This window comes from Amphibalanus amphitrite, unplaced genomic scaffold (genome assembly GCF_019059575.1).
Source record: "Amphibalanus amphitrite isolate SeventyFive unplaced genomic scaffold, NRLGWU_Aamphi_draft 001529F_arrow, whole genome shotgun sequence".
Classification (NCBI taxonomy): Eukaryota; Metazoa; Arthropoda; class Thecostraca; order Balanomorpha; family Balanidae; genus Amphibalanus; species Amphibalanus amphitrite.
This window is the reverse complement of record NW_024883022.1, coordinates 70209-88676: the sequence shown is the minus strand read 5'-3', so window position 1 is coordinate 88676 and position 18468 is coordinate 70209. Positions and strand designations below refer to the sequence as shown.

Below are 18468 nucleotides of genomic sequence, written 5' to 3'. Positions count from 1 at the left end.
TCCCGGCGGGTGGGTCGGCGTCCGGCCGGCACTGGACGGCCACGGAGCCACCGCCCCGGCCAGAGTACGGCAGCTCGAGGCGGTCCTGACTAGACAGTAGTTATCCCTCGTACTGGGGCCGCATTACTGCAATTGCGACTACCAATTACCAGCATCATTTCTCTAAATGGCGCCCGGAGTTACTCTGGGCGGATATTGTGCGGTCAGTCCCACTGTTAGTCGACTACAGAGTTATGTTCCACTTTTCACAGGCAATTATTTGCCTGGAGTGATAGGCTGTGCCGCATCACACGGGCTGGGTTCACAAATTATAGCTTTGTCCCAATGTTCACAATCGACACGCATAATTGCGTAATAAACGGCACAACTTAGCGCTCCGGTCAACTGATAGCTTCTGAGGGGTGGAACATCATTCTGCAGTCGACTATACGACTGACCGCACAATGTCCACCACCACACACGCGTATAACTGGGGCCACGCACGGTATTGCAATCCGTCTGCATTTGTGCGACTGCCAACTGGCAGCATCATTTCCCCAATGGTGCCCGGGGTGCGCCTGACGTAATATCCCCCACCGCGACACACGCACATCGACTCTGTGATTTATTGCCGTCTCCCGTCTGAGCCGCTGCGCTGGGGCGCGGTGTCCCCACACACCACTCACTGGAGGACGGCGTACGCACGCTGTACCCGGTACGCGGCAGTACAGCGTGCAGTGCGGCGACAGCGCCGACCGGGGTCAGCGCGGCGCTGTCCCACTCTGTGCTAAGAACACACAGACACTCACACCGCACCCGCGACCACACACGCTCCGCACACTACACAGGCGCCCCATACAGCCGATAAATATACCAACCACTCTGCACATGCCGTGGGTACTGGCGGTACTTGGAGGCCCTTGCCGGAGTCGCCTGTATACGATATTTTACACGCTGCGGCGCCTATTTCTGACAACAGTCACCACACACGTCTGCGGTCAACACAGAGGTTATACTCATCAGGTATAAGACGATCAATATTCACCTGGGACGGGCAAGCAGTCTGCCCACGGTGCCGGTACACCTTAGCCCTGCATACGCCAGGTGAACGTATACGGTACAGTACTCGGGTACCTAAGCCAGTCAAGCTGCATGCGCTCGGTACTCTGTACGGTACGGTAGGATGCCAAATTCACTAGCCATCCAAGTAAAACGGGATCGGACGCAGGTCGCTCGCTTCCTTGGGGTTCGAATTCTGCCACACGACCCCCACTCAGGGCCAACCGAGCCCCACCGCCCCTCGCCAGGGGGTCCACAACCACCGACAGACTGTGCGCATAATAAAACTTTAAAACACGGCACATAACAAAAACGTCACTGGACAGTAAATACTCTGCACTGAGTGGCCGCCGCACTGCGCGGCCCGTACGTAGTGTACGGATGGACAGCCACCTGACCTGACCTGACCTGACCGAGCCAAGGCGCCCTGTGCGGCTGACCTCAGACCTGCGCTGCACGAACCGCCTGAGCGAACCACTTCCTCAGCCGCGAGCGATGAGGTCTGCGGGTCCGCTGGCATGGCGTCACCGGGCGGCCGACTATCACTGATCCCTGCTCTCCAGCTGACTAGTCAGTCGTGGCGTGACGTCAGTGGTCGGCCGGCTGACACGTCACTGGTCCGGCGGCGCCGTCACCAGTCCGGCGGCTGAGCCGCTGACGGCCGGCCGCTAGCTCTGCTGTAGTAGCAGCGTGGTGGCCACGTTGATGTCGTTGTTGGAGGTGCGGAGGGCGTCCTCCACCTGGTCGCGCTGGAAGCCCATCTCCACCAGGTGACGCACGCAGGCCTCCGAGGGCGCCGCCGGCTCCGCCTCTGCGGGAGTCGGACAGCGACGGCGTCACACACTGCACCGCGCGATACGACATGGCGAACAGATGCGTTTCAAAACGACTCTCTAACTGATACAGGACAATGATCAGTACCTATCGATTTGATTACTGACAAAACAGTGCAAAGGAAACATGGAAGATGAGTGAATACATCAGTGAAGTCTGATTCAATACATTTATAACTGCATAGGCCCGTAAAAATGAAGCGCATCCGTTAGCCATTCATTCAAATCTAAGGTCAACGAAACGACCATCACGTATTCAATCACATGATTAAACTTTCTGACAAGATTGTGCTCAGCTTCGGCTGCAGGAGCGAGTGACAGGTACAAAAGTCGCTCTCGCGTTAGCACAAGGCGAAGAGCTATGAGCCCGCTTCGGGTGCAAGAACGACTGCCGCAAAGACAGCCGCTCTCGCACTGAGTTTGAGGAGCGCGGGGGAGGACCGTGTACCGGCGGCGTGGCCGTGACCCGCCCTGCCGCGGTGGCACCTACCCTGCCGCGGTGACACGTACCCTGCCGCGGCGGTGGCACCTACCCTGCCGCGGTGGCACCTACCCTGCCGCGGTGGTGGCACCTACCCTGCCGCGGTGACACCCACCCTGCCGCGGTGGGACCTACCTTGCTGCGGCTGGTGATCGGCGGCGGCTGCTGCAGCTGCGGCCCGCTGCCGGCCGAAGAACAGACCGTTGAGCGGCTGGTCGCCGTGACCCACCAGCTGTTCGGCGTACCCCTGGCCCTGCTGGTGCCGCGCCTGTGCGCCGCCGCGGCCCGCGCCCTGCCGGACATACCACACTCAGACCGGACCGCATAGCAGCTCAGGGCATGGACAGACAGTGCACATTTGAAACAACGCTTACCAGTTTATCTTGCATAAACTCACACACCAATTATGTTAAAAAACATCGTTTACAGAATTTAGGACTCCCATCACAAATGGAGTAAAAGCCATCTATTTGATGACGGAGGCGTAAGGTGCCCACATACTCGGAATATTTGTACTTATAGCGTAGCCTTCCCTGCCAAAGATGATAAAACGAAATCAATCCTCCAGCTTCAAGCGATACTCAACTGAGCATTTGATTTTTTTTTTTGCTTTTAGCGTTTGAAGAGAGCCATCACACGCTCATAGTGTTTGACAACATCGACACGATCGGTTGGCCGGACGTCTCCCTGACTGTGATGTCGCTAGGTCACCGGTACGTACCGCGTTGCGCTGTCGCATCTCTCGATATCTATCCAGCAGCATCTGTTGCTCGAGCATGTCGATCTGCTGTTGTCGCTGCGCCTCCAGGGTCGCCGCCATCGGGCCGTCGGTGGGCGGCGACGAGGAGAGCAGTCTGCCCAGCGTGCTGTCAGCCAGCCAGCAGAGCGCCGCCGGCAGCCGCAGACGACCCAGCCGCAGCGGGCTGCACCGGTACAGCAGCCCGGCCGCCTGGCGGGCGGCGAGCACACAGTCAGGCACGGACACGAGGGTAGACACACAGTCATGGGCAGCTCAGAATCGGTCAGCCCGGCAGCACTGCCCATCAGCCGTCACTTGCACCGTCCTCGACATCAGCAACCAATTACGCTGCGACAACAAAAACACCATCCTGGCCGCACAACGCAATGTTCTCCGTCCCACAGCACACTGTTTTCTGCCCCACAGCGCGCTGCTCCGTCCCAGCCCAACGCACTGCCCCTCCACCCACCCTTCCCGCCGGTGGACTCACGATGCCACAGGCGGCGCTGAGGCCGGCCGCCGCCGACGTCGAGCAGATCTGCAGCCCGATCAGGTAGGTGAGCGTCTTGCCGGTGACGGGCGCGCCCAGGATATGCGTGGTGGTTACCCGCGGCACGTCAAACAGGTACGGCACGAACAGCGGAAACACCAGACCGTACCTGTGTGCGCACAGAATCGTGTTGTCATGTTATCGACCGGGGCTGAGTTCACTGTTCTCAATTCAGAACAATTTGTTGACCACCCATCGACAAGACAGCTTAAAAGGCTCCTAATGGTTCGAAGAAAAAAAAAAAACAGTCTACACCATCCTGACAGCAGGCTAAAAGCTGTACGGACTTCAGGCAGTTTCGTATTCCAGTAGAGAAGACTTCCATAATCCATACATCCAAACATTCGAGGGCTATCGATCCGAATAGTCGCTACTTCGTCGCCTCGCAGTCAGATACCGCATTGTCACCGTCACAGTCACCCCCCCCCCCCGCAGCCGTCGCAAGTCCGAGCTATAGTCTACTCACGGTCCGGGCGGCAGCAGTCTGCCGGGGTACAGGTCCAGGCCGAGCCGCTGTGTCGCCAGCACACAGAGCACCTCCAGCACAGTTGAGAGCGTCCACGTCACCAGAAGGTGACTGGCAAACTTCCGCGACCCGTATCGACGCTCAAATATTCTGAAACAAGAAAATGAAATAAACTCGCTGTGCTGACATTTGGTTGTCAAATCGAGAAAAAACAGCTCATCATATTTTCTTTCGGATTCGGGTTTTAACTTCAGCCAATTTCGCATGTCTAAAATAAAACGATCGTCTTTTTCTTTTTCATTCGGCCATTTAAAAGTACCGAAAAACGGGATTTCATTGTACATTGTATTCAAAATTCAAATGTACGTAGGTATGGTTTAAATTGGTACTACACACTTTGTGCTAATGAATGATAGTTTTTCAGGGCGTCATGAATGCCTCAGCAATTAACAATGATCAAGCATTGATCCTACCCAATAATCAGCATCTTTGAGCGGGCAGTGGGCTAGTGGCCTCCTGCCGTCGAGCTCGGGCACCCACCGGAAGTAGTAGATGAGCAGCGCGCTGCAGACCAGGTCCTTGGTGTCGACAAACGCCAGCCGCGATGTGACCAGCCGATAGAACAGTGGGGAGCCGAGCATGTCCGGCAGGCGACACTCGAGCTGGTGGCGCAGGTGCGCCAGCAACGGCACGTTGATGGCCGTGCACGTGAGGAACAGGCCGCCCATCAGACCCTTGCTCACCGGCGCCTTGTCTGCCGATAGAAGCATGCAGGCAAGGCTCAGGAGAGGCCAGTGGCAGTCAGTCCCAGCTGAGGATGTATGGTCTGGTCATATTTGGGTCCTCTGCTGGGACAGCAAAACACTGTCAAAGAGTTTAAAATACCATGAATAAGAAATCGTTTTGATCGATGGAATAGAGACGATTTAAGATAAGAATACATTTTGACTTGCTCATTGATCCATAATTAATGGCAATCAGATAGGCCCATATATGATACAAAGTTGTTTAATAATGTCTACATTTTGATGCATACCTATTTGATTCTATTTTTGTCCTCAAGGTAAGTGTGCCAGTCAACAAAATAAGCAATGTCACCTGCATTTCAGTACCTACATGTTGCACACAAAGGCAGAAAACTCACAGAATCCAGTAGTGCTGTACTGGGACAAAACAGTTGCCATGATGTGTTGACTCTTTTATCACTTGACTAAGGTAATCTCTGAAAGGCAAGGTGGTTAGGAACTGAGCAGTCATGCAAAAGCAAACAAAAGAAAACAAGCAGAGCTGCTTGTTTTCTTTTTTCAGCTCTGAAATGAGTTGACCAACAACAACCATTGCAACTTGCAAATGGTTAGTGGTACCTATGGGCTATGCCACAGCCCAATGGTCAACACTGCATGTGGCAATGTATGAAAGACAACACACAGAATACACACTGGGTCATATCCAGGTACATCAGCTCAGGCTGTAGCTGATAGATATTGCTTTTTTCTTAAACCCTGGGAAAATGTCAAAGTGTATGTATTTAAAACTCTCATTCAACACAACAAAACAGTCTCATTCACTGGTATTTGATAGTACTCTGCTGGCAGATAAGTAAGAAACTCAAATCATCTGTTGTTCTCATCAGAAAGCAGTTGAGTGAAGCATACTGCTCCTGCTAAGCTCATAATTAATTGTAAATGCTAAGATGTCAGTGCGCCGTTTGCAACCTTAAACTATATAGGGGAAGTTGGGGGAACGCCGAATACTTTTTTTCTGACGCCCGTAGCACGCAAGGTAGACAACATAAGCTATTCTTGTTGGCGTCATTCGAGAGGCCAGTCTTTTGCCTTTCAAACATACCAGGCGCATTTGATGAATTCGCATACCGTTAAGCGCACAAACTAAAAATATCAAAGAAGTGACTTTTTCGGCGTTGCCCCGGACTGCGGGGAAAGCCGAAAATGGGAGAAATGATCTACGGGGAATGCCGACATTGATGTTTTGCCACTTTATCTCAAACTTTATCCAGAATTTATCAAAGCTGACACGCGTTTTAAGAGCTTGAGGACGCTTGGCGCACAGTGGAAGTTATAATTGTGTGATCTAATAAGAAAATGCCAGGTAAATAATTCCTTATAGGTAACAGGCCGTTGTGTCGGTTGAAAGTGTAATTTGTGTGACTAAAAATTCGCGTTGCTATTCTACAGCAGTAAAGTCCACGTTAGCGTGCTTTAACGTGCGTAATTGCACATTTTCGGCATTACCCCAGCCAGCCATACTTTCATTTGCAGGCCCATAACTTTTCAACGTGCCGTATAAATTTCAAATAGGCAGCATACTTATGCAAAGACATGCTGAAGATTACTTGACCGAATTGGCCAGACAAACGGTAGCATAATGAGTAAGAAATGCAGCTTCAAAGGCGCATGTAGTACAAGGAACGCGTACCTTGAAAACGCTCTTGGCGCCCTCACAGCCGAAGTATTCCGAATGACGACTCGTAACAAACATGCGATAATTGTAGTCACTTAAGCTTCAGAGCATCACTGACAGGTGGCATCCATGTCTTACGGTTTTCGAAATATCTCGAATTTCGGCTTTGCCCCAACTCCGGCATTGCCCCAACTTCCCCTACTCCTGCTTGTCTGATGACATCTGGGCCCTGTTTCACCGGTGATAGCAGCACGCTGCCACACTAATGACGTTTCGTGTAATCCGTGAGCTTTTTCACAGCTACGTTTGGAACAAAGTTGCTGTCTCATTGAATGCATTTGATACATTTGTTTGATTGCACGGCTGTGAAGATGTTAGCAGCAATATTAGATGACATCACACAGATTGACAACGTTATGGTTTATTGATGTCTCCATGGAAACCCAATTTGACACGTGTAATAGCAGCGTGCTGCTATCACCGGTGAAACAGGGCCCTGGTGTGACCGTGTGCTAGCTCACTGACCTACTCGTTAACCCGGTTTACATAGCATATTTGACGAGGCTCCAGCTCGTTAATTTGGCGATAATTTCGTTGCAGTGGTCTTCAAATATTTAGAGGGGATCATTTTGTAACTTGTTAAGCACCATTGGCATCTTTTGCAACATCACGGATGGAAATATAAGCTTGCAACAAACCCTATGTAAACGCGTCTATTGACACACTGTCAATGAACTTTTCTCAATACTAATGGCTTTTTTGTATTGTTAGACATATTTATAGAATCTGATGGCCAAAAGATGCAAACCAAAATGATAAAAAATCCTGTTGATTTAGATGATTTAGAATAAAAAACAAACAGATTTAGACTTTAATTATCATTTTGGTTTGCAACTATTGGCCATCAAATTTTATAAATAATGGTTTTCCCAGGCCTATAGGCATGATTATTTTTGTACAAAAACAAGACCAAACCGTTGGGCATGCCTGTAAAATCAAGAGTTTTCTTAGAACGCAAATAACAATAAAAATAGCTCGTCAGATAACATCTTGTCCTAGTATTAATCAAAATATTCACTTCATATAGCGTCAATCATTTTATTTCAATATTTTGATTGTTGATCAATATAATAGATAGAATTAACACATACATACATACATGACTTTTACTAGCAGTACATATCAGTAGGGCCCTGTTTCTTGGGCACACCGCCACAGTGCGCTGCAGATTTGGTGCAGCGCCAGCGACAAATTCAATGAGATGCTTCAGCATTGCAGCATGGTATCAGTTTCAGTTTATTTTGTTGATGTTTCGGTATTAGTATATATTAGGTCCGAGTGGACAATTGTGACGCTGTTGATACAAATATGTAACAGCAAAAAAATAAGGTTTCAGGTAAGGTTAGGTTGTAGGTTTGTAGGTTTTAGGTTGGTAGGTTTGTAGGTTTTAGGTTGTTAGGTTAGGTTGTAGGTTTGTAGGTTGTAGGTTTTTAGGTAAATAGGTAAGGTTAGGTCAGGGCCCTGTTTCACCGGTGATAGCAGCACGCCGATTTTACGACTTGTCAAATTGGGTTTCCATGGAGACATCAACAGGCCCATTGCTCCAACACTACCACAAGTGTGGTAGTGTCACATTCGTCCGTTGGTCGTGCCCGAGTGTGGACGCTGGATTGCTCGCTACGAAAGCTGCGCACATAGTTCTCAGGGAGTAACTTTAATTTCGATTGGGATTTTGATTTATTTGTAATCAAAGTCATTTAATTTGTGTTTTTGTGTTTTCTTTTTCATTAGTTTATAGTTTTCTGGTTAATCTGGGGAGTCTAAGGATGGAGATTGCTGACGTTAAAAAACTTGTGACTGAGATGGTGGGGCGGGAGACTGCCGCTTTACGTGAGGAGATAAAACTTGTGAAAAATGAACAAAAAAAGATGGGAGAGGTGATTGAAAACTTAAAAAAAGAAAATAAAAAGCTGCGTGAGGATCTGACCCAAGTGGACAGAAACTTGGATCAGGCTGAGCAATATAATAGAAAGACCTCTCTTATTCTGGAGGGCTCATTCCCTGAGTTCAAGGAGGGGGAGACCACCAGTGAGACGAGAGAGGCAGCCTTGTCGGTAAATGTCAAGTTTAAGTCCTAAGAAGATTTCATTGATTAATTTTACATATTTATACATTATTTGACATCCTGAATCCAAAATGATACTCATATGTCTCGCAAATAAAAGAAAAAAACATAATCAAACCTGACCTAACCTTACCTACTTACCTATAACCTACCAACCTACAACCTACAAACCTACCCTAACCTAACCTAACCTACAAACCTACCTACCTACAACCTAAAACCTACAAACCTACAACCTAACCTAACCTAAAACCTAAAATTTTTGCTGTTTCATATTCGTATCAACAGCGTCACAATTGTAGTTAGGACCTAAACTTGACATATACCGCCTTGTCTGTGATCAAGGAAAAGCTGAAAGTAGAACTTAAGGGTGGGATCACTGCGTGTCACAGGCTGAAAAACAAAAAGCGCGTCATCGTCAAATTCCAGGACCTAGATGACAGAGAGGCAGTGTATCAGGCAAAGTTTGAGCAAACTGGTGAATGGAAGGACAAGGTGACTGTGCATGAAAATCTAACGGAAAAAAGGGCTAGGATGGTTACACTCCTGGAGGAAATGAGAAAAAAGAAAGAGATAGCAAACTACTATACCAAAAATGGAAATATCATGGCTCGGGACAGCACTGACAAAAGATACAGCCTTATCCAGCCCTGGTATACTCCAGATGAAATCATGACCACCACACGCAGCGCACCCCTACGTCAGGCTCAAAGCAACAGACTCATGCAATCACAAACACTTCAGAACATCCCACATGGCTCAGTGTCTCGCAGGACAGCAGATCTTGAGGAGTTTGTGGTTGTCCGTCAGACCAGGCAGTCGAAAAAGAGTGATGGAAAGTAAAATAATCTGGTACTCTGGATGCTTGAGAAAATAGATTGTCTCCCGGCTTCTTGTCTGCCACCTGCCAACTTAGTACCTAACAATTTTTTTTTTTCAACATAATACCTACTACATGTGTGATGTGGAGTTGGATGTGCAGCCGTGTCAGTTTTGATGAACTGTTATGTGCAATGTGCATTGCGTGCTTGAGAAGCACATAGTCATGCTGATGAGCAAACACAACACTAAATGCACATCTTTGAATCTGATGTGTGATGTGCACACAAACCTGAGTGACACCTATCCTTTATGAGAGCCCGTATCAGCCCATATGAGAGCCCATATCAACATGCTATACTTAATGCTTTAATGACAATATGTCAACATTATTTGCCCTCCAGGCATGCATCTGCTAGCTCTGCCAATGCGCTATTGGAGCTACGTGGATCCATGTGGAATGAATGTGTGTGTGGATGAATGAATGTATGCTGAACAAGCAATTGCCTGGCAGAAAGGCTGTTTTAAATGTCTTAACCCTGGAGACTGGAGGTGCTCTTTCCTTCTAGATCAGTTAACAAAACACGCTTGTGTCATGCATGTTGATGTGGTGTTTGCTGGGTGTATCCTGATGGCTTGTGGTGTAAAACACAGACAAGCACCATTGCATTGCAATGGTTTGGAATATGTGAATATCAGTGCATACTGCATCGTCCCAGCTGTACATGGTGCTGCCTGTTAACTCCATATCACATATTCTTATACCTTTGCTAATATAAACAATACTACAGCTTGGACTCAGGATTGGGACATAGGAAAATGGGGGATTAGTCTATTGACTGACAGCATCTGAGTAGTCTTTTGAATTACAATCATTAGATCAGTAACAATTTTTTGAAATTTAAATCACTGCCTGGCCTTTCAGGCAATAATTTCAACCCTCAACATCACCCTTAAATCATTGGGTTTCACCAAAGTTAATCTACAAATAAAACTCAAATGCAGCAATTAATATGTATGTAGGTATACACATGTATGCAACTGTGCCATTACCCCCCCCCCCCTTTGTGATACCCATGGGGGGGGGGGCACAACTCACCAAAAGTTTCCAACTAGTTGCTACAAGTTGTCTCAATACAATACAAATATCAGCATCATAATACAAGTATAATAAGTATCTAATAAAACTACATTTAAATGCATGATATGTAATACACTATGCAAACACAATCTCAAACATGTGAACATAGTTACATACAACCTACAAATATCTTGCAAATACCTAACAAATGATCCTTACCTTACAAATCAAAATGTCTATGTCTGTGGTATCTGGTTTATGTTGCTGATGTGACGTAAACCATTATCTTTCCTTACCTATCAGTTAAATGTCTGTCTCACAAAAGCCATGATGTTTCTTGTGTCATATTGAAAAAAATAATTAAATAGTCATCTCTGATACATGGTACTTGTCTATGTATCTAGTATGTATAATACGTAAATAAAAGTTTTTTTTCTTCTCTTTAGATTCCCCAGCCAAGTGTGCTTACTGTTGATCCCACTATCGGCATTGCTTAGGGCCTAGTGTGGACAGTGTGTGAAATCCATCTTACTTTAAGTTTTCTACCTCTTATTTGTCTCATTTCTTCTCTTTTTTTTCTCTATGAACCTTATTGAAACTGATAATGCACCAAAGCAGCTCATGGACAGAAAATTCGACCCATTTATAAACATTGCAGCACAACAGTCTTCAACTCTCCATGAAAGATTTGAAGAAATCAGGGACTCTTGCAGGTATTTTACCATGCCACGTGCTAAATTGGATCAAAATTTGACCTCAGATTGGAGTACTAATCTAAACATTCTTCATGTAAATGCAAGGTCTATTCGATCAAATGAGCGCTTTGAAGAATTTCAGCTTTTCCTTACTCATAGTAACTGTGCCTGGCATATAGTATGTGTATCTGAAACCTGGCTTTCTGACAACCTGCCTGAGAGGCGAGAGATTCTTGGGTATACTGCATTCTTCCAGAATAGAAATACCAATATAGGTGGCGGTGTTGCGATTTATGTAAATGAGAAACGAGTAAAAAATCATCTGAATGTGACATAAAAATGAAATGTACCCAATCACTACTAATTGATTGTGAAATATCTAACTCTATTGAATGTGTGGTGGGTCTAATTTACAGACCGCCGGATCTTGATAGCCAAGTTTTCATTGATGAACTTGGCAGTTTTCTTGATAAAGTAAATAGCATGAATAAATCTACATTCATAACAGGAGATTTCAACTTTGATCTTTTTGGAATTGACAATGACAATGCAACTTTGGACTTTTTCAATACCTTTGCATCATATGGATTTTGGCCAACAATCTGTAAACCTACTAGAATGTCAGAACAAAAAATGTCTCTACTTGATAACATCTTCTGCAACAATCTGAACATTATTTCAAATACAGGTCTAATACTACATGACCTCTCAGATCACTTCCCAGTATTTGTTTCCTGCTCACTGCAGCTCAACAATGACTGCTCACATGGGATGAGGAAAATATTTGACTACCAAAAAATAGATGAATTTAAAGAATATCTCCAAGATCAGCTTCATGATTTTTTCTACATAGATGATGCGACTCAGGCCTCGAACACTTTAATTAATGCTTTCAAATCTGGCATTGAAAAATATAGCAAAAACATACAATGTACAAGAAAGACAAGATCGATAAAGCCATGGATCTCTGCAGCAATACTAACATCAATAAATACTCGCAATGCCCTATTTAGAGCTAAACTGAGGAACCCAACACAACAAAATAGGACTGCATATTCCAGGCACAGGAACTACTTAAATCTTCTTATTAGAATAGCCAAAAAGAAATATGTACAAGAGCAACTAAGATTAAACAAAGATGACTCGAAGAAAACTTGGAACCTTCTCCATGAACTAACCAAAGGCAGATTACATAAAACTAACATTCAAAAACAGTTTGTAGATGAAAGTGGTAACATTTTGCATGACAAAAAAGACATTGTAGAAACATTTAATCAGTTCTTTACATCTATTGGAAGGGATTTGCAAAATGCTATTCCAAAAAATAATGTGAATCCATGTGGTAATGTTAAAGCTAATGTAACCAGAACCATGAAGTCTTGGGAACCTCTTACTAACACGGATGAGCTGAATCAAATAATAAAAGAAACAAAAAATGTTGGAGCTGGCTTGGACAATATAAATGCTAGCATCTTCAAGAAAAGCTATTTACCAATACTAAATCACTTAGTACACCTTGTTAACCTGTGTTTGACTAAAGGAATATTTCCGTACAATATGAAATGTGCAATTATTAAACCTATTCACAAAGGTGGGAAGAAATGTCATATGAACAATTATAGACCCATTAGTATATTACCATATATTTCAAAAATACTGGAAAAAATCTTACACAAAAGGATTATGCACTTTCTTACACAAAACAAAATCCTCAACAGCAGTCAGTTTGGGTTTCAAAAAGGGCTGGCCACTTATATGCCTTTGTTGCTTTTACAAGAGCACATAACCAATGTATTTGAACAAGGGAAAATTGCAATAGCCATCTATTTAGACTTCAAAAAAGCGTTTGATACTGTTGATCCCGACATACTAATAGCTAAATTAAAACTGTATGGTATTCAAGATGTTGCTTTAAAACTTATACATTCTTATCTCACTGGTCGACAGCAACAAGTAGAGTACGATGGAGTAAGTTCAGAATTTATGCCAATCGAAATGGGAGTTCCTCAAGGCTCGGTACTTGGACCGCTTTTGTTTTTACTTTATATTAATGATTTGCCAAATGTCTGTAATAACGCCAAATTTCTTCTGTTTGCTGATGACACGGTTGTGATATTTGATAATACAAATACTGCAAACCTACAAAATGACCTTGACGCACAACTTCCCACCTTATGTGAGTGGTTGAAAGCAAACAAACTCTCATTAAATACAAAGAAAACCGTTTATCAACTTTATAGCAAATCACATACCAATGCCAAAATAAATGTTACTTTGAACAATGATGATATTCCTGCTGAAGAAAAAGTAAAATATCTTGGTGTGATTATTGACCCTCACCTAAATTGGAGTTATCATATAAATCACTTGAGTTCCATCATCAGTCGTAACATTGGCATGCTAAATAGGTCCAAATTTTTCCTTGACACTAATTCACTGAAACTTCTATACAATACACTCATCCTGCCCTATCTCAATTACTGTTGCCTCGTATGGGAATTCACTTTTCCTACCTACTTGAGGAAGATCGAACTCCTGCAAAAAAGAGCTGTGCGCATCGTTGCACAACAACATCGGTTGGCTCACACAGAACATCTCTTTAAAAACCTAAAAATTTTAAAGGTAGACGCCATAGCGAAACAACAGCTGCTTGTGTTCATGCATAAGAAACTCTTGTGTAATTTACCTGAGAAATTTGAAGATCTCTTCATCTTTATAAATTCGCCCAGCATAACAACCAGAAGCAGAAATCACTTTTTTGAACCTTTCTCTGAAAAACTTTACCGGACTCGTGTAAGTAAGTGGATTGGGCCAAGAATCTGGAATGCTATAATTGCTCCTGATTTTACTCTTGATTCTGCCTGTGAATTGTCCAAAGACAATTTGAAAAAGTTTACAAAGCATTACTTCCTGCATACACCCCTATAACTGTCATTGATATTATTTGTCTCTACATATAAAAGTTTACTATCCTACAACGTTCGATCAAGATCTTATTATCACTGCCTTAGACCTGTACTTAACCTAGATTGTATGTTACAGTTCTCTATGTACCGTGATGTTACCAATCTCACCCGCAACATGCCGTCTTCTGGTGCCCATTCCACAACAAGCTCTGCTTAGTGGATGAGCACCGGATGACGGCAGACTGACTATGCACGAACCTGACCAGCCCTTGCCTCTGCCCAGCATGAGTGTGTGAGTGTCTGTGAGTGGGTGTGGGTGTGGGTGTTGCGTGTTTGTTTGCATGAACTGAGTATGGTCTTGTATGTTTGCATGTTAAACTGCATGCTCCTCTCCCTGCCTTCTTCCTGCATCCGATTCTGTTCTGCATGGTGCTTTATCATACTATGGGGTACTTGTAGTATCGGTATAGCGGACAGTCATTTGCTGGATTTGGCGTGACTACTTCTCTCTTTTGCATGCTAGATAGTAATTTTGCCTTTTGTTTATTTCACCTTCTTAGCAGGGAGTGCCGCGACTAGTACATACTCTTATGTTTTGTCTGGTGTTAACGTAAGGTTCTGTGAGTCGCTGGGACTGCGGTGGGGGCACTCCTGGTCATCTGTTCATGGGTGACGGACTATTTAGAAAAAAAAAGTGTGACGTCAGCTCGCGCAATTTGATAGCAGCATGGTAGCAGCAGCCCGTGAAACACCGCCCAGGTTTGATTATGTTTTTTCTTTTATTTCCAAGACATATAAGTATCATTTTTGGATTCAGGATGTCAAATAATGTAAGAATATGAAAACTATCTTTTAACAGTCACTCGGACTCAATGTATACTTTTACCAATGTTTCCATGGAATACCAACACACCGCTACACATAGGGCGCTGCCATGGAACAGTGCCTAGGCCTAATAGCTTTCACCAAAAGAACATTACAATTAGAATCACACCTTGATCTCACATCAAACGAGCCTCAGACCTCTGATTTGAAGCAATGATGACGCTGCTGTTTGATTCTAGAAATAAACCATTAACAAGACACAGCATGTTCTACTCATAAAAAACATTTGATAATTTCATTTTACCCTTGCCTTGAATAAAAAAAGAAACAAAACATTGTGTGGCCCTGAACGTATGAGCAGAGATAACAAATATGTGAATACTGAATAATCTACAAATGTTGAGATAAATGAGCGCAAAATTCTCATTAGGTATAATATCTGACGAAATAAGTAGAAGTTTAAATACCTCCCAAACCATCCCATACCAAAACAATCCAACACACGCAACAGTGCACGCAACGCACGATCCACACCAATTAATTGAGACAATTATGGATGACTGTCGGCAATATGTGTTCAAATCGCCTGTTCATGAGCAGTACCGACAACCCAATCGATCTAATTGAACAAAAAATCGACCAATCGGCGCTCGCGGCAGCATGATGCTAATTGGCCGAAAGGCGGTGACGTTTTCAGAGGGTCCTCAGTCGTTCAAGCAAGATTACTTTGCGTTCAAGGGGAGCACCACGGTATATAAAGAACGGCATGGAGAGCACCTCTTATACGGGGTACCAGTGAGCACCCTCTAAAGTCTCTCTAGCGGCAGACCAGGCCCCAACATTTCAAAAATAGTGAATCCTCTAAAAGGTCCGCCCCAGGTTCAAACTGATCTTTCCCTGGTGACCGAGCCCCAAACCCTTCAAACGGCGTAATAAGACTTTCCATGCTTCAAGCTGGTATACATGCGCCCCACCCCAAAGTTCTCGGAGTCGGAGAGCTCCAATTGGCCCCCGGATGCAAGCAAGGCTATTGGCAGCTCAAGAGAGTATTTATACCGATCTCGGGGCCCATGCTGGGAGTGGGATACCCTACCTCAACCTTGGCTTTCACGGGTCCAACACGCATGACATCTGTGCGTCCGATGCAGATATGAGACCTCATGCTGGCTCTGAGGTTGCCATGTCGACACGGTGCCTGCACTGACCTCGATGATGACCCCATGACATCCCCCCTCAACAGCTTCACAGCGTTTTTCAAGATCTAAATCCGGCTTCTCAAAGTACAACGTAGGCCTAACTTGTTCAAAAGTTTGCACACGAGCCTCTCACGAGTCTAAAGACTCGACTTGGAAACGTGATGGTTCATATCACGTTTAACGTCGCACGACAGCGAGCTAGCGAAAGTGTCGTTTCTTACACTCTCCCTAATCCCATCTACCCGTCATATTCTCTAAAAGATGTAGATAATAAATAACGTGCATATATTTTCAACATAGTTCCAGATGATTCATGATATCTAAAAATTCAACAGTAATCTTGAGTACCAGCTATCCAATGCACGAAGGCGTCAAGTTGCTTTACGCTTGGACAATCAGTAAGACCAGTAAGATCAGTAAGACGAGCCCGTCTTCTACTTTTACACCCAAGCAGGTTAACAAGCTTCTACGAGTGATGATTGAAACATACGATAGGCGCGACACGCCTGTAGCGACTTTATGTAGTATTGTGACACCTTATTTGGTCACGATGTACCCTCACGCCGATTATGTAGAATTATGTTTGGTCAACGTCGTCAGCCTTTTACAGGTGCCGGCCGTTCGGAGCGCCGCTCGCCGGGTCTAGCTGACCGCCCACCACCGCTGGCCGGATCCTCGCTGGGCGCCGCGCTGAGCTCTGGTCACTGGTCAGGCAGCCAGTCGTCGAGTTGGAGAGCCCGGGATTGTCGGCACTGACCAGACCGCGATCAGACGCGCCAGCACTCGGTTATCCTCTGGCTCCAGTCTCGCCAGGATCTGGGGACATGTTCTTTGATCAGGTGTGTATAAGTAACATCCTCTATAGTATTTAGGGTCTCCAGACTCCAATGAGGGCAATATTCACCTTGACCGACCACCTGCAAAATAGCTTTTGTAATTAACACCGCTCGCGAAACGCCTATCTGCAAAAACACGAAAAACATGCGATTATTATAAATTTGACATCTCACGGCAACGTCCAAAGATCCACAAAACATTCGACATCTCACACCCTATAGCTGTCTCACACACCACACCGGGAGCATGACGATTGCGTGAATTTCAGCGGAGCCTTTGCATGTTCCACTGCTATCATCAGGGAACAGTTAGATACCCGTGGATTCATCTGCAAGTTGATCTGTCCATCTTCGCACGCGTGCGACGTGAATCTCACCTCGTACGAGCTTCCTCCACCTCATCTGCTAAGCAAAAAGGATAGTCAACATCAGGGGCGTCGCCACATATTTTTGACCGGGGGACGGATTAGCCGATCAAAATCTCCAAAAGTAGGTATTGTTATCGTACTTCTTATAGCCGATTACCTCTACAATGGCAATGGACTATGTACTTACCTACAGACACAACAATTTGAAGTCCAATTTATTTTGAGACGGTCAAAGCCAAAGCCTCTGATCTATCAAGGCATAATTATTGAAGAATGCCACAAATAAGATAATGCATATACATTATGCAATATACTATACAATATACATACATGTTTCTGCCCGCGTGGGGAAGGAACGTTATTAATAACAATGCCTACTTTTATTGGGTTATGAATCGGCAGCGCGCAGCGCCGCAAAATTGGCAAAAACACTTTGCAAAACAGTTCCATAAACTCATGAAAACCAGGGATGCGGAGCCGGAGCCGGTGCCGGAGCCGGAGCCGCCGGAGCCGGCATATTTTGGCCGGAGCCGGAGCCGTGAAACAATATAGCCCGGAGCCGGAGCCGGAGCCGTCAAAAAAGGGGGAGACTCCGGCTCCTTTTCAATTATTTCAATTAAGAGGAAACAATTATTTACCTAGTTCGGTTTGACAGTACAAGGCGTAAAACAATGTGGTATTCAAACTAGCCTTGTTATACAAATAGGGGAGAGTGGGGTAATTTGGCCGGTGGTGTAAATTGGCCGCCCCCACCTGTACGATGTCTAATAAAAGTGAGTTAAATAACTCTAGTCTCAATTCATTTGTCATGGGTAGAAATAACTGGAGGACAAATGTCAAAACTTTACCCCTCGTAGTTTTATTCAAAATTAATAAAACGTTAACTTCATTAGAAAATGGTAAATTTTACTTCTGTTTACAAAGTTGTATAACATGTAGTATTTGGGCTCAAAACGAATTCAGACATTATAGCGCCACTCTTGGGAGTGTTCCGCGGTTCCAAGAGCAATTTCATCTAATTCCGTACAGCCGTGATGACTTTATACACAAAAATTTTTAGAATGGCAATATGGGGTAATTTGGCCGGGA

At 45.0% G+C, this 18468-nt stretch overlaps 1 protein-coding gene across 5 annotated transcripts; it reads right to left on the bottom strand.

The window, feature by feature from the left end:
- Positions 1-591: 591 nt before the first annotated feature.
- On the bottom strand, positions 592-17930 carry LOC122373650 (ubiquitin-associated domain-containing protein 2-like). 5 transcript variants are annotated; one of them, XM_043351932.1, is made up of 9 exons: positions 17329-17930; positions 16738-16991; positions 5252-5329; positions 4648-4861; positions 4108-4257; positions 3582-3750; positions 3074-3301; positions 2488-2644; positions 592-1849 (listed from the first exon to the last, which is right to left on the bottom strand). In XM_043351932.1, the coding sequence occupies exons 3-9, from the start codon at positions 5289-5291 to the stop codon at positions 1707-1709; spliced, it is 1101 nt and encodes a 366-aa protein (XP_043207867.1). In that variant the 5' UTR covers positions 5292-5329; positions 16738-16991; positions 17329-17930; the 3' UTR covers positions 592-1706. The 5 variants fall into 5 exon arrangements, with proteins under 5 accessions (XP_043207867.1, XP_043207870.1, XP_043207869.1 ...); XM_043351935.1 differs by lacking the exons at positions 16738-16991; positions 17329-17930 and adding an exon at positions 15447-15527; XM_043351934.1 differs by lacking the exons at positions 16738-16991; positions 17329-17930 and adding an exon at positions 15466-15518.
- Positions 17931-18468: the final 538 nt, after the last annotated feature.